Genomic DNA, 22,754 nt, shown 5'->3' on the forward strand with positions numbered 1-22,754 from the left:
GAGGATGGGTTCCAGCCAAACTAGGGTGAAGGCAAAAAAGAGGTGTTGGGGGCAACAGTGTCTTTGATCTAGGGAGGCAGCAAAGAAGGGGGTCGTGTGCTAATTGTCGCACATCACACTGTCATGGCTGGAACAATCTAGAAGAGTTTCTGCCAGGAAGGAAAACAACAACAACAACAACAAAAATACAGGCTCCATATGATGAGTGAAACTGAGATCCGAAATAAACGCAGACATTGCAAGGTACATTTTCCTCTGGGAAATAATAAACAAAAGTCAACTATTTAGATGTCTTGGGCTGATTGGGAAATGATTTAACATATGGCACGATTTGGTATAAGGAAAGGCAAAAATCCATTCGCTTTTATGAAGGCCTTTCTCGTCGGCATCAAGAGCGCGGACCGCCAGCACAGAAGCACAGCACAGGCCTAGCACACTCCTGGTTCCGAGAAACAGGACCTGCCTGGCATTTACTGAGCGCCTGTGTGCTGGGTAAGATTCCAGTGAGCTTCGCACGGAACCTATCCGACCCTCGGCAGTCTGGAGTACATGTCATAGCTGCCCCTATTTTCCAGATCAGAAAAATGAGGCTAAACCACTTTTCTGGTAGAAGAGCTGGGTTCACACTGAAGCTCTCACTCTCCTTGCCAGAGCTAGCTCTAGAAGTCATAGCATCCAATCTTCAGGACCCTCTTGCCAGAAAGCGACCAATTACCATCACATACATCAACGTTTACGTGCACGCATGTGTACACACTGTCCTGGAAACTGGGTCGTAAAGTCACAGAGTGGCAAAGCTGACCCTTTGGAGGGTCGGGGAGCTGAGTGGCGAGGCCAGAGCAGGGCTTACCTTCCGGCAGTCTTTGCAGAATACGGAGGAGCTGCCCAGGAATCCCAGCACCTCTCCACAGAGCAGACACTGGGAGAGGCCGTTGCCCAGCACGTTGCGCTGCATCGTCTCCAGCCGCTCCACCAGTCGCCTGCGACACGGGACACAGAGTCAGAGGAAATGCGCTTTCTGTCTTCTACCTGAAGACGGCTTATGTGCACAGTTGCCATAGGAGTCTAAGGATTTGTGCCCCCTTACCTCACCGCCTCCCACCCCCCCCCCCCCCCCCCCCCCCCCCCCACCCCCACCCTGGCTAACTCTCAGTCTCTGAGCACCTAGGATGTGCTGGACACTGGGAATATAACAGCAAACATGCCAGATACACACATGGTCCCAGCTCTCCTAGAACTTAAGTTCAACAAAGGGGGAAATTCATGAACAAGAAAACAAGCCAAGAGTGACGGGGACAAGAAGAGACAGATGAGGGGTTAGAGGCACACTCGGGTGGAGGCCTGTGTGCGAGGACTGTAAGCTTTGTCACAGGTGAAAGCAATCTTGGCGGGCTTTACCCTTGGACACACCACGGATACTCCTTGAGATTAACCTTGAGATAGACTGGGTGGAGCCATCCTGGGCCAGGAATTCAGGAAGGGGACCTAGGGACTCCAACTGGACTGTTGTGTTTCTAATCGACCCTCAATGGGAGAGGGAGACCGGCCCTTGCATGTGAGAGACAAACAGGTGGAGAGGACAGAGAGGAGCAGCAGGTTCAGACCGGACTTGAGCGCATGTGGATCCTGGGAAGAGGATCTGGGAACAGGCTGGACCAGGGCGCAGGCCAGAGACACCTAGAGACCCGTCCCGTGGGACGGATACCAGAAGGTTCACTCTTTTTTCCCTTTAACCTTTTTTCCCTCTTATGTAAGCTAGTTGGGTTGTATAATAAAGTTTAATTGTTAAGAAACAGAGCCAGCCAGGCGTGGTGGTGCACGCCTTTAATCCCAGCACTTGGGAGGCAGAGGCAGGCGGATCGCTGTGAGTTCGAGGCCAGCCTGGTCTACAAAGTGAGTCCAGGATGGCCAAGGCTACACAGAAAAACCCAGTCTCGAAAAAACAAAACAAAACAAAAAGAAACAGAGCCAACAGGCCTGGGAAGGCACTTTGGAAAACACACAACTGGGTGCTGAGAAATGCCCCTTGAGCAGGAGAAGGGCAGGGGCTGAGGCAGACCGCAGGGATTTGTGGGTCACGGCCTAGAGTGGGACTTCAGTCTGAAGCCACTGAAGAGTTTGAGGGTTTCTAAGCTCCTGTGGAAATCTGGGACAAGGAAGAGGAAGTCAGGAGGGGGTGGGGTGGAGCCTTCCAGCTACATCCCAGAGGGCAGTATTGAAAGCCTGGTAGGGGAGGGACGGCAGGGTTTGGGTCAGGCTGGCTAGGAAGGTGAGAAGCTGGCAGCAGGAGAGAAAAATCGACTCTTTGAAACTGCTGAGATGCCCAGCCAAGCCTGTGCAGGGGCCTCTTCCGGGGTCTGCTAGCCCCTTCCACTGTAGATACCCACGACCTGTGGTCTCCCGCTATGTAACTATAGCTGCCATGGAACCCGTCGGTCTGTCAGCCGTTTTATCTCCAGCACCCAGCAGATGATTCAGTAAAAACTCTTGAGTGGATGGAGAAGAGCACATGGCCACATCAACCTCTCCGAGGGTCTCCCCCAGCCCCGGGGGGGATGGAAGCCACACTTCCTGTTTTAGAGAAGACTGGGGCTGAGGAAATAGGAAGTAGCTTGCTGAGGTGCAAAGCTCCCAAGAAGTGGAGCCAGGGCCCACTTCCAAGCTCGCAGGCTACAGGGTCCCCCCTCATCACAGGCCCCCACTTTGCTAAGGTGACAGACAGGCTGTTGCTAAGGGGGACAAGGGTTAGTTAGCTCATCAGCAAGGCCACTTTGACCTCTGCAGTGAGCACCTCTGGTTTCCATGTCTTGACACTGTTGTCCACCTAGGGACCTTACAGGGAGCGCTTGGCAGGGCAAAGCCAGTTCTAGCTTGACATGACCTATTTGCTCTGGGGAACCTTCTGTCGGTCCGTGTCATGTCTGCATGCCTCACACAGAGGACACGCTTCCTTCATGTGAATGATTCACCTGCAATACTGCTTCTGGGTCCTTCTACACCCGGCCGCTCAGCACATAGGGTGGCACCAGACCACAGAGGAGACTTTTCCTAAGGCAGCCCTGGGAGGCTGAGGCAGCAGCCTGATAGCTGAGGGCATCCAAAAGCACTTCCAGAGCACAGAAAAGCCTGTGAGAAGTTCCTGCAACCCACTTCCCAATCACAGTCCTGGAGGGGAGCAGGGAGCCCTGGAAGAGGTGGGAGGGGGGTCTGGGAGGTGTCAATCGTCAGCATTCAAGGTTAGACCAGAGCCAGGCGGAAGCCTTGGGGAGGAGATCTGTAAGAAGCCGGGTTAGATGAAAAAAAGAAAGAAAGAAAGAAAATCGAGCCACTCTGACATAAAGCCCTGTTTGCACTGACAAATTAATGACTTGTCTGTATGATTGAGGCTCGTACAAGAGGCCGTTGGCGCAGCAGTCATCTTTCTAGTGGGACCATCGCCTTCTAAAGCTGCCTTTCTACTGTGTCTGATTAGGAAAAAAAAAAAAAAAAAAAAAAAAAAAAATGACCATGGAACTAATGGAAAAAGATGAGCAGAAAAATAACAAGATCAGAACACGCCGAGCTCCTGCCCAAAGCGCCAGAGTGCAATCGCACATCCTGATCTGGGCTCCTCCAAATCCCACAGCAAGAATAAAAAGGCACACGGAAATGTCGGGTGACTGCCTGTGTGTGTTAGAGGCCGGGAGAGAAACTGAGAACACACTGGGGGCGCCTCCTGTTGGGGCCTCAGGTGGGGGCGGTGCAGAAACCAGACTCCAATCCCTGGCTGAGCTGCCGAGTGGGCAGGAGCAAGGACTGAGACCAAACACAAAATGTGCCTGGGCTCGTTCCCACATTCCTGTCTGGGGTCTTGAGTCAACGCAATCCCCGGCTCACAGCTGCTGACATTCCAGGGGTCCCCCCCCCCCGCCCCGATGAGAAGCTGAGGGGCCTCGGGTTCAGCTCAGCGCCCTGGCCCTTCTTGCTGGAGCTGCTCACCCGATCCTCTGCTGCTCCAGGATGTCCAGCTGCTCAGCTCTCTCAATGACTTGTAGGATGACCTCCAGCTCCCCAGGGCTCAGGCACTGGCTCCTCCTCTGCCTCTCCGTCTGGTATGTGTGCACAGACCAGCCCGTCTGCAGCCTTGGGAGAGAACAGTTACCGCGGAGGTGAGACTGCCCACCACAGCAGGATCCCAGTGCACCACAAAGTCCCTTGAGAATGGTGCGGGCACAGCCTGGACACTCTGGTCCATAGTCTATAGTGAGAGTTCCTGTAAGGTGTGGATGTGTACCCATCCCTGGATGTCAGTGCTAGGGGGCCCTATCTGGAAGGAGAGTCTTGGAGGGCCAGGCTTTATCCTGCCTGGTCTTAGCCCCCTCTTGGCCTTTTACACCGTGTACCCCTTACATTCTGCACTCAAGCCATACCAGCCTGTAGTCAGGGTCTCTCTGCATGCTGTGCTCTTTCTACCCCAGGGCCTTTGCATGTGCCATTTCTTTCTTTCTCTTTCTTTCTTTCTTTCTTTCAAGATTTTATTTATTTATTATTTATACAGTATTCTGCCCCCATGTGTGCCTGCAGGCCAGAAGAGGGCACCAGATCTCATTATAGATGGTTGTGAGCCACCATGTGGTTGCTGGGAATTGAACTCAGGACCTTTGGAAGAACAGACAGTGCTTGTAACCTCTGAGCCATCTCCCCAGAGCCTAAGTGTGCCGTTTCTCATGCCTGGAACTTTCCCTCATATTCCCACAGAACATTTACTTCTCTGGGTCAACAGGTGCATCACACTCAAAGGGAAGTCTTGGTCCCAGACCCAGTTAGTACGCCACTCCCACCCCACTGCCGATCACTGTCGTTAAAAGAACCCACATCTGTAAGTATCCATATAACTTGCACCCCTCTGCCATCTCTCTCTCCCCATCTCTGCTTTAATATGAAGGAACAAATGAGTTGAGGAATACCCAGAGGCACCTGGGTGCCTGGAAGGAAGAGTGTGGGTCAGAAAGTTCTCCAGGCTTTCTAGGGGGTCCCCTGGACTCAGCTCCCAGCTCTGCAGTGGGGCATCTGTGCCAGTGTCCCTCGGAGGCACGCCTGGGAGGAGACACTCACAGAGGCTCGTGTGAAAGGCGGCCCTAGCTCTCAGCAGCACACTGAAGGGTCAAAGGACAGCTGGGTTCCCAGCAACTTGTGCCCTGCCATGGAGGTCACCTCATTGGCCTGGCATCAGGGGAGATGGTGAGAGAGCTTAACCTCATCCCTAGTCACTCTCCCTGCAGGGGTGGGGTGAGGAGGGGCGGAGGCACCCAGATGGAGAGGACCAGTGAGCTGTGGAGCAAAGATGCTCACACGTCACACATGACAGCATCCCTCCTGAGCGTTTCAGATTAATTTTTCTATCCCCCTTTGATGTCTCAGCTCTGTCCCCCGCAGGCTCATAATGTCTATTTGCGAATTTCTTAAACTTGGTCCCAGCTGGGAAACGCTGGCTCCTGGTACTGACACAGTCTGACAGCTGCAGGGATATTCCTGACCTATCAGAGCCAGGGACGACACCCACCGGAGAGCTAAAAGAGACGAGGAGGCAAGAGGGGCATCTAAGAGGCCCAGCCACAGGTGCAAAGTGTGTGTATGTGTGTGTGTCGGGGGGTGGCCCAACTGGAACTAAAGGGTCACTAGGCTGAGCATTAATAGGAAAACAGGAGCCACAGAAGGAGAACAACCCTGCTGTGGTCTCTACTGTTCACTCAGGGAACAGGCTTGCGTTCTGTGCTGTCCTACTATGTGCCAGGCTCAGTGACAGGAGCAGGGCCAATGCGGAGGCCTTGGTCCCCGTGGACGGTTGTAAAAGAGCAGAGGTGTGGGAGCCAGCTGGACTCAGATGGGGTCCCAACCCAGCCATTCACAAGTGACTCGGGCAAGGAGTTCAGGCCCTACTCTCCTGATCTGAGAAATGGGCTAATTCCCACACACCCCGACCCCCGCCCACAAAGTGGTGTGCATTTGACAAATCACTTCTCTCTAAACCTCTCCCAGCGAACAAACCTTGCAAAAGACCAGGAGGATGGCAGCAAGTGAAGATAGAAGGGCCACTCCTGCAGGCCACAGAGGTACTTACTTGGCTCGCAGAGCAAGCTGCCGATCGTTGGGGCAAACCCACTGATCATTTCCGCTGCTGAAGATGGTGTCAGCCATGGCTGGGAGCGCGGCCCAGGGCAGGAGTCACATCTGAGGCTAGAGGGAGAGAAAAGCACATGTCAATGGTGGGGTGCTGATGGTGGTCAGGGTCCCTGCTAAGCCTCTCACTCCTGCATCCAGCAAGGGCCTCGCTCAAAGGCTTGGAATCTTGGGGTGGGTGACTAGGCGCATTACGTGGCTAAGTGACCAGGGTAGACATGCCATCAGCCCATGTTGCTTGTGACAATCAAAAAGGGATAGGAGAAGGCACGCTCTCAGCAACTTTCAGCTCAGCTGACAAGCCCTGAGGAGCACCAGACCCCTGTCCTTTCCCACACAGCCCTGCTGCCCGCAGCACACGCTTGAGGCCCAGGCCTATGAGGCGTAGCAAGACACTGAGGCAAGCTTGTGACTCTCTCCACTTTCCCCTACTTCCACTGGACCAAAATGGCAGCTTAAAGCCCTGTGCTGTGCTGTGCTCCCTAAGAGATTCTCACCTAAGCCACAGTGTCCTCCAAGGCCAAGGCATAGGGTGGCAGCCAGCACCTCCACTAGGCACAGTTTTAAAAGTCATTGTCCACAAGGGCTATCCCTGAAAATCCTGCAGGAGGGGATCTTCTCTAGGACCGGATAATTCAACAGAAAAGTAGTGTAGCTTAGGCGACTTTCTGTGCGTTACTGAGCAGAAGGCCAACTCAGTCAGCCTATTACAAAGCTGTTGCATGTGCTTTGTAAAGGGCGCAAGGGTGTGCGTGTGTGCATGTGTGAGCACATGTGGGAGAGGAAGAGAGATGAACTTGGGTCAGTGTGCCCACGTATGACCTTTGATTTCATCCAGTCCTGTCCAGTGGATTGCAAATTCAGGGCCCCTTTATATTCGGGGGGGGGGGGAGCTAGAGAAATGGGTCAGCAGTTAATAGCTCTAACTGTTCTTCCAGAGGACCCAAGTTCAAATTTTAGCACCCACATGGCGGTTTACAGACTCCTGTAATTCCAGTTCCAGGGGGCCTGGTGCCCTCTTCTGGCCTCCGTTGGTACTGCATGCACGTGCACAGATACACCCGGGCAAAACACACAAACACGTAAAAATAATTTAAAAAAACATCAAGGTTGGAAATTTCCTCAACATGTTAACCACAGACTTACCACGTGTCCCAGAAACTCAACTGTCCTAGGTACCAACCACAAGAGGACTGAGAACATGTGTCCTCGCAGACATGTTCTTTAGTTATGCTATTCCCAACAGCCCCTAACGGAGGAACAACTAAAATACCCACCAACTGGTAACGGTGAAACAACTGTCCATTGGACGGAAGAAGTCCTCAGACCTGCTCTAACAGGGCCGAACCCTGAGAATGTTACACTAAGTGAAAAAGCCAGGCTTGTACAAGAGATCACATCCTGTGTGGCACTGTGTGTAGAAGTGTCCAGAACAGGCAAACTTATAGAGGTAGACTAATGTTCACTAGCTGGCACAAGAGGACAGCGACATCTCATGGTTTCCTTTAGGGTTTCTTCGTGGGCTGATGAAGGTATTCTGGAATTAGGTAGGGGTGATAGTTTCAATATGTGGATTCCAACTCAGATATTATTTTTTTTTAAATATATTTTGGGGGCTGGTTTGGCAAGTAAAGCGCTTGCTGTGCAAGCCTGATAACATGAGTTCAATTCCCAGAACCCACATGAAGGTGGACGAAGAGAAAACAGTCCAGAGTCATCCACTGACTAACATACGTGCCCTTACACATACAGTGAAAACTACAATTTTGAACATTCCAAAATATATGAGCTATATCTATTGGTATTTTACTGGGAAATCTAAGAAGTTTCATTACAGATATTAAGCCTATTAGGTATTCACATAATTTATATATTTTTTTAATGAGAAAAACATGCGTTTTCAAAACAAGGACAATTCATGTGAGGACCAGGACTGGTTTTTTTTGTTTTTTTTTTTGTTTTTTTTTAATCTTTTTAGAATTAACTTTGACTTGGGGACCAACTGAAGACAGATGGGTGTTTTTGTCGGACTTTCCTTTTGACCTTCGGAGATGTTGTTCTGGTGAAGAACATGGAAGGCGTCCAGGCTCTCACGGATATGCGGGATGCGTGGGAGGCAGAGGAGTATTCTAATAGCTTTCCCAGATAATGGTGTGTGTTTTTCTGCACCAAAACTCAGCAGATGGCACTTTCTTAAGAACTAGTTCCAGCGTGGCTTCTGAAGGCACATCTGAGTGCTTTCCATTTTCTATGCTTGTGAAAGAGGCCAAGAGTCTGATGTTGAAGAAAACAGTTTTGATCTTAGGGATCTCGGCAAAGTGCTGGGGACCCTCAAGGAACCCTGAACCAGGCTTAGAAAATCGCTCTTCCAGACCAAAGTGGCCCGTGCCCATGATGGCCACCAGGGGGCAGTGTGTGGGCTGGAGCTAAATGGCCGGGCAGTACATAGCAGACTACCATCCCACAGGTCCATCCTGGTACCCAAGCTTCGCAGCTGGACTTGATAGTCCACCTTGGTCCACACTTCAGGAAAGAATCCCCAACCAGCCAGGTGCAGAGGCTCCCTTGGCAAGCCACGCGCCTCTGGGCAGGCTCCCAAATGGTGCTAATATAGTCCAGAAAAACAGGCAAGTGTAAAAATAACTAGTTCAAGGATGAAGAGACGGCTCATAGCAGCATAAAGGTGCCTGTCACCAAGCCTGACGGCCGGAGTTTGATCCCCGGGGCCCACATGGTGGAAGGTCAGAACCAACTCCTTCAGACTGACCTCTGAGCTCGACATGCATGCCATGGCATGTGCTGCTCCCCAAAATAAATCAAATACAAAAATAAGAATGCCATGTCCATTAAAAAAAAAAAAAAAAAAAAAAAAGCTTAAATCTGCGCCCCATGCCAGGCCTCTGGTGCACTGTGGGGTGGTTGTTTTTCAGTTTCCGTTAGCTTGTGAACAGCGTGGTCACGCTGCTACAGGAGTGTAAAATGTGTTACTCTGCTCGAAGTAAATATTTAAAACACACGGCTCATATGCTGTTTTTCCTAACACTCTGGGCATGTCAAGAAATGGAAGGACTATGACAGGTGTAGACAGGTTCTGTGCAGGCTGCCCAGGTCTGCCCCAACCTGCAGGGGGCGCTGTGCCCAGACCAATGTGTCCAGGGCAGCACACCGTGAACCTGACAGTTCCTCTATGGCTGAACACAGAAGAAGGTAGGTGTGCCCTCATACTCTGCTGGCCACTCTACAGAAGCAGAGGAGTAATTGGGGTGACCCTGGAAGGCAGGAGCAAGCCAGGGAACCTGGGGGGGGAGGGTTGTCTCTGTACTGAGAACAACTTCTGCAGAAGCTTCTAAACTGAAGGCTGTGGCAGGATGAGCCGGGAGGAGAAGCAGGGGACAGTGGAAGGACCCTGTGATGGCAGAGAATGAAAGGGGGTCAGGAGAAGGTGGGGATGCCCACCCCCCCACCCCCGCCCCCAGAGCATCTCTAGGGAACGAAGTCTCACTTCCTAGCCACACCATTAGGCCACAAGCTAGGGACCCAGCACACTTCTATACAATCTGAGGCCACCCCTGGGCCAACCTGTTGTATCCTTCCTAATGTAATCAAAATTCTTTCCATTAGCAGATGAGAAGATCAGGGGCTGGAGAGATGGCTCAGAGGTTAAGAGCACTGTCTGCTCTTCCAGAGGTCCTGAGTTCAATTCCCAGAAACCACATGGTGGCTCATAACCATCTAGAATGAGATTTGGTGCCCTCTTCTGGTGTGCAGGTGTACACGCAGGCAGAACTCTATAACTCTGTATATGTAATAAATAAACAAATCTTAAAAAAAAAAAAAAAAAAAAAAAAAAAAAAAAAAAGATGAGAAGAAGGTTTAAGAGGCTATGAAAGGACCACACAGCTACTTGTGCTGGCCTGCCAACACTCACATGGCAGAGCTTCCACTGCCTCCTGTCACTTTCTACCTAAGCACAGAGGGTGGACTTTATTGCAGCTGGAGGGAGAGGCCCATGGTGGCAGGGAGGGGGCAGCTAAAGACAGAGCAGAGATTGAGGGACTATCCAACCAATGCCTGGCCCAACCTGAGACCCACATCAAGGAGAGAGCCAACCTCTGACACTGCTAACGACGACACTCTGCTATGCTTGCAGACTGCCACCAAGCACAGCTGTCCTCTGAGAGGCTCCACCCAGCAATGGATGGAAACAGATGGTGAGACTCACAGCCAAACAATGGGCAGAGCACAGGGAGCCTTGTGGAAGAGTTGAGGGGAAGGACAGAGGGACTCTGAGGGGACAAGGTCTCCACAAGAGACAAGCAGAGACAAACAGCCTAGGCCCATGGAGGCACCAACCAAGAACCACGCATGGACTGGACCTAGGGCCCCTACACATATGCACCCAATGGACAACTGGGTCGGTCCTCATGTGGGTCCCCCAGTAAGGGGAGCGAGGGCTGTCTCTGACATGGACTCTGTTGCCTGCTTTTCAATCACTCCCCTTGGTGGGGCTGCCTTGCCAAGCCACCAAGGGAGAGAATGCGCTCAGTCCTGATATGACTGGATATGCTGGGGTGGGTTGGTGGAGGAAACTCCTCTTTTCTGAGGGGCAAGGGAGGGAAAATGGCAGGGGGGCGGGGGGAAGAGTAAGAGAGGGCGGGGCCAGAAGGAGAGGGGGAGGGGCTACAATTAGAATGTAGAGTGAATGAATAAATAAACAAATTAATTAAAATAAAACCCCCCGATAGATATTCATGCAAATTTACTAAATGTCTAGGACAAGTCAATCATCTTGCTGGGGCTCTGTTTCCCCACTTATACCCGAGGGATCCAAGGCCTGCATGATTCTCTGCATGCCCTGTACCGGGATTCTCACCGCTGAGATGTACAAAGGGTGTAGGCCAGGGCTGCTGCCAGGCCCTGGGAGGGAGGCTAGGGGTGTCTCCAATCTGACCCCTCCGACTCCAGCCCCGTCTACAGGGTGAGGAGATGGGAGTCACTGGGAGTCACTGCAAGACAGACAAACCTCCAGTCAGATGCTCCGGGGAGACCAAGAGAGATGGGAGATGTCACTTCCAGGGCTTGGGGTCATGGCACTGACCGGGCAGGGACATGAGGATGACAAATCCTCAGCCAAGCATGTCCACGGAAGTGGCTCAGAATGAAGGTCAGAGACTAGAACACCCTAGGCTGCAGCTGGCACCTCCAAACGCACAGCTGTCCGTCCTTCACACGGAGCAGCCTCGGGACAGACGGGAGGACAGAAAGGGCAACTCTTGAGGAGGCCCATTTTAGGAGCCTGCCACAGAGCCAGCTTGGGTTTGCCAAACCTCTTTGGGCCGAGCTGGCCGCCGGCTCCCTCACTTGGCAGCCGATTAGTGTCTCACTATGCCACCCCACCCCAACCCCCCTCTACCTAAGTACTCCTCTGCCAAACTGTATACACACCACCCAACATGCCTGCCCTGGTCCTCACTGAGGGAGGACTGTGACTCACATATTTGTTCAAGACCAGCCTGAACTACATTAGAAAGACCCTGTCTCCAAAACAAACAAGCAAACAAACAGACAAGGGCTAGAAGTATAGTTCACAGTAATGAGCCTGCCCAGTGTGTTCAAAGCTCATGGTTCAATGCCTAGACACACACACACACACACACACACACACACACACACACACACACACGCAGTTGGGACCTCACAGCTTCCATCAACAGGACTCTGTGTGTGTGTTAAATGTGTGCCTTACCTATTTGTTAATAATTCATGAGGGAAACAAAACAAAAGTTTGTTGAAAAGAAGGACGCACAAAGACGAGCTCGCCTATGCAGGGGGAAGGGTAGAACTAGCCTAGAGGGAACCAGAGGGGCGTGGACAGAGAGCGGGGCTCTGGTCACTTCCTCTGTTAACCAGGGAGAGATAGCACACAGGGTCTCTAAGGTCATCTGAGCTGTGGCTGGCAAGAGGCTAGAGGTGCGTTGAGTGTGTGTAATGTGTGCCGGCCGTAGCTGCGCGTGTTCAATGAAGCCAAGTCAAGACTGCTGCCGGGGGGCGGGGCAGACCCCCTCAAGCCTGGAGACTGGCTCAGGGGTCCCTGCCTGGCCTTGCAGTGACATTTCTATCTCCTCTCCCCCTACACTGTGGTTCCGGTGTCCCCGTGTCCTCTCCTTTCTATCTCCTGTGGCTCAGCACAGAACCTGCTGCAGGGGACTGCCTGCTAAGCTGAGCTGTGGAGAGACATTTAACCAAAGACCAGATGTGCAAAGACCAGACAGGACAGCTGTAGCCAGGCTCTGTGCCCTGGTTGGCTCACAGGCGGCTAGTTCCTCAGGATTCCCCATGCGTCATCTGCCATGTGGCAGTGAATGGCTCTGCCTGACAGCTCGGTTGATTTCCCTGGAGGGCCTGAGGTACCCACGGGCCCTTTGCGGGGGAAGCAGCTCGCCTCCCAGTGTCTCTCATCGCGTGCTGGATGAAACAAGCTGAGAAGAGGCTGCACCTAGGAGGCACACTAAGGGGGCCCTTCAGTGGAGGCTATGGCGTGCCGAGGGCAGGCAGGGACAAGAGTGGCTTATGCCAACTTCTTGAGGAAATTCCTTGGGGACGGGAGGTTCATAAGCACCTGCCAACTCTGAGCACAACCCATAAGAACAAACACCTTGTTGCTGAGAAACCAAGTTCTCTCCAAAGTCAAGGCCTGGCCATCTCGGGTGGTCACTGCCGGAGTCCCCATGGGACTTATCTCCATTGAGAACTTAATGCCCTGGACTCTGTGGGCTATGGCATGCTAAAGAAAACCAGAAGCCAGAGAGTTGGCTCAGTGGGTATGGGTGTTTGCCTCCAGGCCCAACGACCTGAGCTTGGTACCCAGCATTCACACGACAGAGAGGACCAACTCCTAGAAGTTGTCCTCCAACCATCCCATGTGTGTGTCACAATACGCTCCCTCCCTTCCATACACCACAAACTCACCCATCACTCCTCCCCCAGGACGATGCTCAGGGTCTTAACAGAGTGTGGACTTCCGGAGTTTCCCTAGGGATTTACACACAGATTTTAAGCAAAATTGGGCTCTTAGCCTACCGTGTTCATTCAGGTGACTACCATCCCGTGCCTCCCAAAATTCCTTAAAGTTATGACTTTATGGTTCTACGTATTCTAGGTAGAGGACACATTGGTGACTTCTGAGTTTTCTTCATCTATGCCACACAGAAATGGATATCCTTCAAGGTCCACTCGGTGGCCATCTCTGATGACTTCCTTAGGACAAGTTCTCAAGAGAGGGCTGGAGGGATGGCTCAACGGTTAGGAGCACTGCCTGCTCTCTCAGAAGTCCTGAGTTCAATTCCCAGCAACCACATGGTGGCTCACAACCATATATAATGTGATCTGATGCCCTCTTCTGGCCTGCAGGGGTACATGCAGGAAGAACACTGTATACTTAATAATAAAATAAAATAAATCTTTAAAAAAAAAGTTCTCAAGAGAGACGTGGAGTGTGCATTTTTGTGAAACATGCTTTGAGCCCGCTTTGTCACAGTAGCGTTCACAGCCACTCAAAGCTGTGAGCCGTGGGCCTCTTGCCTGCCTTCTCCAAACTGTCTCATTGCTCATCAGGAAAAACCTGTTGGAGGCAGCTGGGTCCTGTCAGCCTAATGTCAATGTTGTGTTTTTGGAAAGGACTAGCCATAGATCTTCAATTAATTATGCTCAAGAGTATATAATTCTAGTCGCTTACCACCCCCACCTCCAAAGTCTCCTTTTTACAAAATCTTTGCATCTACTTTAAAGGCTTCTGTCTCCTTAGCTCAGAGTTGGGAGGACCAGTGCTGGTGTTAGCATCTTGGTGGTTGAATGGGCCATGGCAGGCACTGTAACAGGGAGCCAGCAGAGTGGAGTGAGAGCTAGGGCTATGGCTCAATGGTAAAGTGCATTTTTTTTTTTTTTTTTTTTTTTACCCCAAGCAGCATAAGAACAAACAGGCAAACCAAGAGGGAAAGGCTCATGCAAAGTAGGGGGTGGGGGGCGGTGACCCCCTTCTACAAAGTCCTTCCTACCATGAGTCCTCGGGGTTCCTATGACCCCAGAAACACTGCTGTCTGACCCCCAAGCTCCTAACTCACCATAGCTCTGCCAGGGCGGAAACCACCACCTAGAGCTGTCCCCATACACACCATACCCGGAGGGCAAAACAACCTGGCCCTTGGGGACGGGAGGGGAGTCTGGGCACTTGAGTGCTTGCTGAGGCCTTGGGCGCTGTGTGAAAGCCCTTCACCCCCCACCCAGGCACCAGTGTTCCAGGAATCCTTAGCAACAGGCCCTGACATCTGCTCTGTTACTATGATACGGGAAACAGGATGATAGCTGCGAGATAAGGTGAGCCAGACATCAACATGGGGATGTCTGCTCAACCTGTCAGGCTGCTCTCAGAGGAAGAAAGATTCGGACAAGCAGCCTCCGAGGCCCATCTGGAACTCAAAAGCACCGCTCACTCAGGAGCACCTTGGAATGACAGGAAGGATTCAAGATGAGATGTACACTCTGCCCTGTCATTTGTGCCTCCTGCCAGATCTGACTGCTTGGGCAAGCTCTCTCTTCCTCCTAGCTCTGGCTGCCTGCCTCCAACCGCCTCCTCCAGTGCTGTAGCATTGCTTCCTAATCAGACTTTGGGCCTCCTGGGGCTCACACAGAAATCCTTTGTGTTGAAGAGAGGGGGGGGGGAGTGCGAGTGCACTTCTTTAGCAGCACAGGTCAGAATGTGCTCAGAAATGTCCACGGCTCCACACACCACAGGGCAAAAAACCCAAGCTGCACTCAAAAGTGTCCATGATCTAGGCCAGAAAACTCCTGCCTATTGCCGCGTTCCTTTAGAAAAATCAAGTAAGCCAGGCGACTTTAATCCCAACACTCAGGAGGCAGAAGCAGGTGGATCTTTGTGAGTTTAAGGTCAGCATGGTTTACAAAGTGAGTTCCAGGACACAGAAACCTTGCCTCCAAAAAAAACCAAAACCAAAACAAAACAAGCCAAAAAACAAAGCAGCCCCACCCCATCAGGTTTTAGGCACTAGAACCCAGACAGATACCAGGTGCCTAGCCCTGTGCCCCGCATCCTTTCACCTAGGACATTTTTGTTGTTATTTTAAGACAGGATCTCACTATGTAGCCCTGGCTGGTTTGGAACTCACTCTGTAGACCAGGAGGCTGGCCTCAAACTCAGATCTACCTGCCTCTGCCTCCCAAGTGTTGGGATTAAGGGTGACGCTACCACATGCTGACTTTTAAAAAACCATATTCGTTGATTTATAGTGTGTGTGTGTGCACGTGTGGTAATGTGGTCACATGCATGCCACATCATGCCTGTGGAGGCCAGAGGGGCACTAGTGGTGGCCAACTCTCCGCTTCCACCCTGTGTCGGAACTGAGGTCATCAGGCTTGGCAAAAAGCACTCTGAGCAGCTCTCCTCCCCACCCCCACTTTGTGTGGGCAGTGTGCACATGGAGTAGGCATGTTTATACGTAGCATGCATGACATGTATGGAACAGTACATGCATGTGGAAGATTGGTGTCAGGAATCCTCCGTTGCCTGGGACAGAATATCTTATTCAGTGAGGCAGGACGGTCAAACTTAGAGCTCCAACATAGCTGGTCTCACTGGCCAACTTGTCCTGGGGGGGTCACCTGTCTCCGTCTTTGGAGACTAGAATCACAGGGGCGGGAGAGTTCCATACCCATTAGTATTTACATGGATTCTGGGTATCAGAATTCAAGTCCACACACTGGTACAGCGAGTACTTAAGTACTGAGCCATCTCCCCAGACCCATGTTTAAATGGACTCTGGTGCCTGAGATTTGATCTCAGCCTTTCGGGGCCACAGAGGAAGAGGATGCAGACTGTCCTTATGAGACTTGATAGGCTGGGGTCAGATAATAGGGGAGGGTCCCCCTTCAGAGGACTAGGGGAGGGAGCCGGGGGTAACAATCGGGATGCAATATGAATACATTATAAAAAATAAAAACCGCTTAAAGTGGAGCTGGAGAGATGGCTCAGTGGTTAAGAGCACTGCCTGCTCTTCCAAAGGACCAGGGTTCAATTCCCAGCACCCACATGGCAGCTCACAACTGTCTGTAACTCCAAGATCTGACACCCTCACACCAACAGAGATAAATTAAAATTAAATATTAAAAAAGAAAAAAATGCTTAAAAGTTATTATTTCTGTGTGTGTGTGACTGTCTGTCTGTCTGTCTCTCTATGGGTGGGTGTTGAAGGCGGCCTGGCTTGTGCAGTATTCCACCTTACCCACTGACCCATTCACGAGCCCTCACCTGGGACGCTTTCTTCCTACTGTCTCCGTACAGATACTCAGCCCCACCTCTTATGGGGAGTCTGTGGCTTCTCTCTACCCAACATTTGGACTGACCCTACCCTGGTATCTGTATCCTCTGGGTTCTTTGTCTCTGCTGTCCCTATGAAGACAACTCTGGAGATGTGATGTCCTCAGTGTCTAGGGATGTCCTCAGTGTCCCTGGCCTAGCACAGCATCTGGACAAGATGAGTGTTTGGCACACATTCAAAGAACCAGTACACTGTAGCCCACAAAGCATGGCTTGAGCAGCTACCTCACCTCCTATCACTCCAATCATGGGGGAGACCCCTCCCCCCACGTGCCTACACCCATTTATGAGCGGGTCTCTCTTGTCCTGCCTCTGGCCACGTGGCAAGATGGCTCGCACCAACTAGAAACCCAGACAGGACCCAGACGCTTGAGGAATGATCAGTAACACATCCAGGCACAAGGTCACAGTTAATGTCGAAAATGACAGATGACGTGCAAAAGGGCGACACAGCAAGGCTGGCCGCAGAAGAGGAGCCAACCAGGAGGCAGAGGAAAGGTGACGCAGCCCAGAACACACACGGTTAAAGTGGCAGGACGCCATTTGGAATTATCAGTGAAGCTTTTCTTCAATCTAATGAAGAAAAGTTGAAGTTGTTTGCTGTTGCTTTATTTTGCCTTCCTTTGCTACCCCCATCCCCATGGCCCAGACTAAAACACAAGCTAGCCTCAAACACAAGGCAATCCTCCTCGCTCAGTCTCCCAGGCACTGGGATTACAGGCATCAGCCACAACTCCTAACTTTTATTTTATTTTATTTTTTAACTCCTAACTTTTAAAGAAAGGTGTCCATGGGCTGGTAGATCGGCCCCGTGGGTAAAGGGACCTGCTGCCAAGCCTGACGACCAGATTTTGATGCCCAACCCCACACTGAGGAAAGAGAGAACTGGTTCCTTCAAGTTACCCTATGTCCTCCACATAAGTGCTTTTGAATGTACACCTCATTATGCGCACACACAATAAATATGACTTGTAAGAAATGTGATGGCCAGGGGTGATAGTACACACCTTTAATGCTAGCACCTGGGATTCATGGACAGCCTGGTCTACATAGTGAGTTCCAGGTCAGCCAGTGCTACACAGCGAAACAACTGTCTCAAAAATAATTTTGTGGCTTTAAATATTTGAATATATTTAAGCACAGATAAGAGGAGAGGAGGAGGGGCTGGAGAGATGGCTCAGTGGTTAAGAGCACCGCCTGCTCTTCCAGAGGTCCCAAGTTCAATTCCCAGCAACCACATGGTAGCTCACAACCATCTGTAATGTGATCTGATGCCCTCTTCTGGCCTGAAGGTGTACATGCAGGCAGAGCACTGTATACATAATAATAAATAAATATTTAAAAAAAAAAGAGAGAGGAGGAGGAGACAGGGCAGGTAAATCACTAGGGCAGAGTCTTCCTAGACTGGCCTTTTCACTTGTGCCCTTTGGAGAGCGATAAACGCTGGACTCCTGCTGTACTCACGCCTACGTAGTCACGAAGCAAAGGGCCCATCACTGGCCTCTCACCCAAGCAAGACCGAGCAGCACGTGGCCCCACTGCACCATCTGCCCGGCAGACTCACCGGGTACCGAATATGCATCAGGCCCCGGTAGCAGCTCAGTTGCTGGGGGCCTGGCAGAGGCGGCTCTTTTCATCCTCTGGCAGGATGAGACACCTCCCACAGACACCTTAATATTACGTCATCATCTTTTATTTAATCCCTGGATTCTTTAAGGAGCTGGGATGCCCAGGCCAATGACCCCAAGCAACTGCCTGCCTCTTTGTCTAACTTGAAACAAATGCTTCTCTTCTCCCCAGGATGAAAAGCCTCCACCTGAAATGAGATGCCAAACACTTTCCTTCCTCCCTGTCCTCTGCCACAAGCTCTGCCCTCGTGTCCCCAGAGGCGCAGCTTTGCTTTTGTGGCTTCTAAAAAGCCTGATGCAGGGGAGGTAGGAACTTGCAATTGTGGCAAGTAGGGGTAACCACGTTCCTTGGGCAAGAATCACCTGGCAAGGCACAGGAGGGGAGCTGTGCAGGCCAGTGCAGGCCAGCGCAGGCCAGCTTCCAGTAGCACTTGTTCCTGCTGGCACTAGGCCAGAGCTGTGACCTAGGGGCGCTGCCACAGAGTTGCTAGGGCAGGTCTAAAAGCAGGGTATGAGTCGGGCTGAGTGCGGTCTGCAGCGGCCTCAGGAGCAGAAGGTGCCCCTCACCTGTTAGCCACTGGCGCCCACCGGCGGCCCTCAGAGTTACCTGGGTGCTGCAACTGTCCAAGTTCTGTCTGCACTGTAAGCGGCTCTTGTCTGCCTGCCTGCCTGTCTGTCTGTCTGTCTGTCTGCCTGCCTGCCTGCCCGTCTGTCTGTCTGTCTGTCTGTCTTCACACAGCGCTCCTCTTTCTCCTCCCTCCCTCTCCTGCTCCCTTTTCCTCCCTCCTCCAAAGCTGAGGCTAGAACCCAGTGCCTGCCCTGGGCTACCATAACCCCGGCCCCAGTCTGACTTTTCTCCTTTTTCTTTTCTTTTGTACTGGAGACTGAACCCATGGCCCTTTAAGCTATATTCTCAGCCCATGTTCTCTTTGTTGTGGGTTTTTGTTTGTTTGTTTTTTGTTGTGGTTTGTTTTCTGTTTTTGTTTTTGTTTTGAGGTAGGAGCTTGCTATCACATAGCCCAGGCTGGCCCCAGAACTTACTGCATAGCCCAGACTAGCCTAGAACTTGCATTCCTCCTCCCCCGACCTCCTGAGTACTGGGATTACAAGTAAGCTGGAATCAGATAGCATCTCATTCCAGAAAGGTCTCTATCTAGTAATTACAACTGGAACGACCCTGTTTCCGAGTAAAAGCCACATTCAGAGGCACCGAAAGGCAGGAAGGACACCAGTATATCCTTTTGAGGGACACAGTTCGACCAACACCGCACTGGGGCGACAGATCCCAATCTCGTCTGGGAGGTGGGGATGCTAAGCACCATGGCTCCACTTGACCATGTGCACTACTGACTAAGGCGTTCACGGTGTCCCTTGATGTCCTGGAGCACTAAGACCAAGAAAGGCCTCTGACTTCTGGGACAATGTGTTCACAGTCGACACACACATTAAGGGTGTGCAGCTATAACCCCAGCACTCAGGAGAGGAAGGCAGCGAGAGGACGAGTTTGAAGCCAGCCTGGCTACACAGTAGCACTATCTCTCAAGGAAAAAAAGAAAAGAGAGAAGGGATCAAATGAGAAAGGAGGGGGAGGTAGGGGGGGAGGTGGGGTCGGGGGGAGGGAGGTGGGGTGGGGTGGGGAAGCATGGAACAACCCCTTTGGTCACTGTGTTCCCTGGGCGGTTGAGAAGGGATCTGTGAGCTTGAATTAGGGGGGAAAAAAATAGATGTTTCATTAACCTACAACTGCATGCCCTCGTGGCTTTCATTACAAACGTAGATGGCGCATCGCTGTCACACGTGTTGTGTCTTAAGCAGAAGATCAGGACTTTCCCCAACACAGTACAGAGCTACAGAATGTCGCAAAACACACGCACGCCTCACTACTTTAAATTACAGCAGTCGGGGGATAGGGGAGGCTGCCGTAAAGTGCCTGATGTATAAGCATGAGGCCCCCAACTTCACAACCCCAGCACCCACATAAAAAACAGGGTGTGGTGCTGGGCAGCACACAAATCTGTAGCCCCTGTGCTGGGAGAGACGGGCAGATCTCCAGAGCACACTGGCTAGCCAGCTACACCCTGCCTTAAAAAAAGGGACAGAAACAAGGAAGACACTGGACAATGAATTCTGGGCTCTGCACAGGCACACACTCACGCACACACACACACACAGGCACACACTCACGCACACATACACACTCATGCACACACACAGGCACACACTCACGCACACACACACACTCACGCACACACACACAGGCACACACTCACGCACACACAACACAGGCACACACTCACGCACACACACACAGGCACACACTCACGCACACACACACAGGCACACACAGGCACACACTTACGCACACATACACACTCACGCACACACACAGGCACACACTCATGCACGTACACACAGGCACACACTCACGCGCGTACACACACAGGCACACACTCACGCGCGTACACACACAGGCACACACTCACGCGCGTATACACACACACACACACACACACACACACACACACACACACACTACAGCGCAGTGGTTTGACCTCACTGGAAAGCCAATTCCTTCGTGCACCAGCAAAGCAGCTGACGGGTCACTACAACACGGCTTCAAAGCCATCCTGTTCACTGTAAGCTAACACAACTGCCTGCTCTCTATTATCAGCCAGTCTGCATTTAAGCCACCATTTTAGTCATGTGCAGTGGCATACTTCTAAATCCCAGAATTCTATTTTTTTCTCATGATAAAAGAACAAATAAGCTTGCTTTTATACAGCGCGCGCGCGCACACACACACACACACACACACACACACACACACACACACACACGGCCTACATGATGGGCCAGTCAGTGAATTAGGCTACTTGCTGGCCAAGCCTGGTGACCTGGGTTCACTCTCTGGGAGTCACATGATACAGGGAAAGGACAGACTTCTGCACGCTGTCCTCTAACCTACTCACACACTGTGCCATACCCGGGCGCATACACTCGCACTGAGCAAATAAATGGAATGTTAAAAGCCCCCAGAAAACAAGGTAAAAACATTACTTAGCCAGACTGTCAAGAAGTAGCAAACATAAATATGGAAATGGGATTAGAATTTGGCTCAACAGTTATGGAAACATCATGCTGTCAGGGAGAGCCAGGCTCTGCCCAGACAACGCTAGGTCCTCCCAGGGGCTGCCAAAACCTGGTTAGAGTCATGCGCTCAAGTGTGTATGTGCGTATGTGTATCTGTGTATGTCTCTCCGTGTGTTTGTATGTCTGTGTTTCTGTCCTCTGTCTGTTCGTGTGTCCATGTGTCTGTCCATGTCCGTGAATCTGTATGCCTCTGTGTGTGTCTCTGTGTGTGTCTCTGTGTGTGTCTCTGTGTGTGTGTTCTCTCTCTCCCCCCACCCCCCATTTCTCTCTGTCTTCTCTTTCTCTTTGTCTTCCCACTGTGCCCCCCACCCTGTCTCCTCTCTCTCTCTCTCCCCCTCCCTCCCTTTCTATCTCTCCTCTCTCCCTCTCTGTCTCCTCCTGCCCATTTTCCCCTCTTTGTCTTCTCCCCTCCTCTGTCCCCCACCATTCTGACTTTCCCTCTCTCTGTGTCCCCTGTGTGTGTGTTTGTCTGCCCGTCTCTGTGTCTTTTTCTGTGTCTCTCTCTCTCTCCCTCTCTGTCTTTCTCTGAAGCTTTACCGTGTAATCTATGCAAGCCTGGAACTCTCTTCATAACCCACGTTGGCCTGGAACTCTCTGCTACCCTCCAGCCTGAGCTTCCTGAGGGCTGGGGACTGCAGATATGAGCCACCGCATCCAGGACCCTCCATCCAAAAACAACCTGTGTTCATGTACGTGGCTTGTGGGGCGTGGAAAGCCCAGGCCCCAACATAGTTTCTGCAAAGAAAATCTGACTTCAGTTCCCACCTGGGGACTGCTTATTGAAGTGCCTGGACAGAACCTACCAGGAGACAGAACGTCTGGAAGGAAAGCCCCAACTCCTTACCTGCCAGGTAGAGAGCGTCCCTGAGCAGCCTGCCCCACCTCCACCTGCTCTGAGCAGCCCAGACTAGAAACCAGCTCTTAAGCTGCTGTTCTCAGCCCCACTAGTTACTTCTCCATCCTTCTTCCGCCCAAGCTCCTGGCCCTGGCTGTTTGCGTAAAGCTGGGCCGCCAAGGCAACCCTCAGCTGACCTAGCTTGCTATCTGCGGGCCAGCTGTCTCCTCTTGTTCCTGGAAACACAAACAGACGTTTCTCTGTTCCAACTCCAAGGTTAAGTGCCATGCTGCTGAGGAGCCAGCTGTCCACTTCTCTGCTGGCTACCAAGGACCCCAGATAAGCAAAGATGCCCACCGTGAGCATCCCCTTGGCTCCGTGCAGCAGTGGGGGCCACCCCAAAATAGGACTTGGTGCAGAGATGAGCAGAGGGAGGGTCCAGACAAAACCAGTGGCACTAGCCAGGAGTCTCCGAGGTTTTTAAGACACTCCCACGTGAAAACCACATGTACAGTGCTCAACCCAACCCCAAGCTATCAGAGGGAGGACACAGCAGCCAGCCACAGGTGCTGCCTGCCCACTGGGCATCTGC

General features: G+C 51.8%; 1 protein-coding gene across 1 annotated transcript in view; it reads right to left on the reverse strand.

Moving 5' to 3' along the window:
- Positions 1 to 22,273, reverse strand: part of Rph3al (rabphilin 3A like (without C2 domains)) — a 101,292-nt gene extending 79,019 nt beyond the window's left edge. The window contains exons 1-4 of the mRNA XM_051157981.1: positions 22,172 to 22,273; positions 6,101 to 6,210; positions 3,979 to 4,122; positions 851 to 980 (exon numbers count right to left, since the gene is read on the reverse strand). Coding sequence (XP_051013938.1) covers positions 851 to 980; positions 3,979 to 4,122; positions 6,101 to 6,177 — 351 coding nt within the window. The 5' untranslated portion in view covers positions 6,178 to 6,210; positions 22,172 to 22,273. The remainder of the gene's footprint in view (positions 1 to 850; positions 981 to 3,978; positions 4,123 to 6,100; positions 6,211 to 22,171) is intronic.
- Positions 22,274 to 22,754: the final 481 nt, after the last annotated feature.

The sequence above is a fragment of the Acomys russatus genome, chromosome 16 (genome assembly GCF_903995435.1).
Source record: "Acomys russatus chromosome 16, mAcoRus1.1, whole genome shotgun sequence".
Taxonomy (NCBI): domain Eukaryota; kingdom Metazoa; phylum Chordata; class Mammalia; order Rodentia; family Muridae; genus Acomys; species Acomys russatus.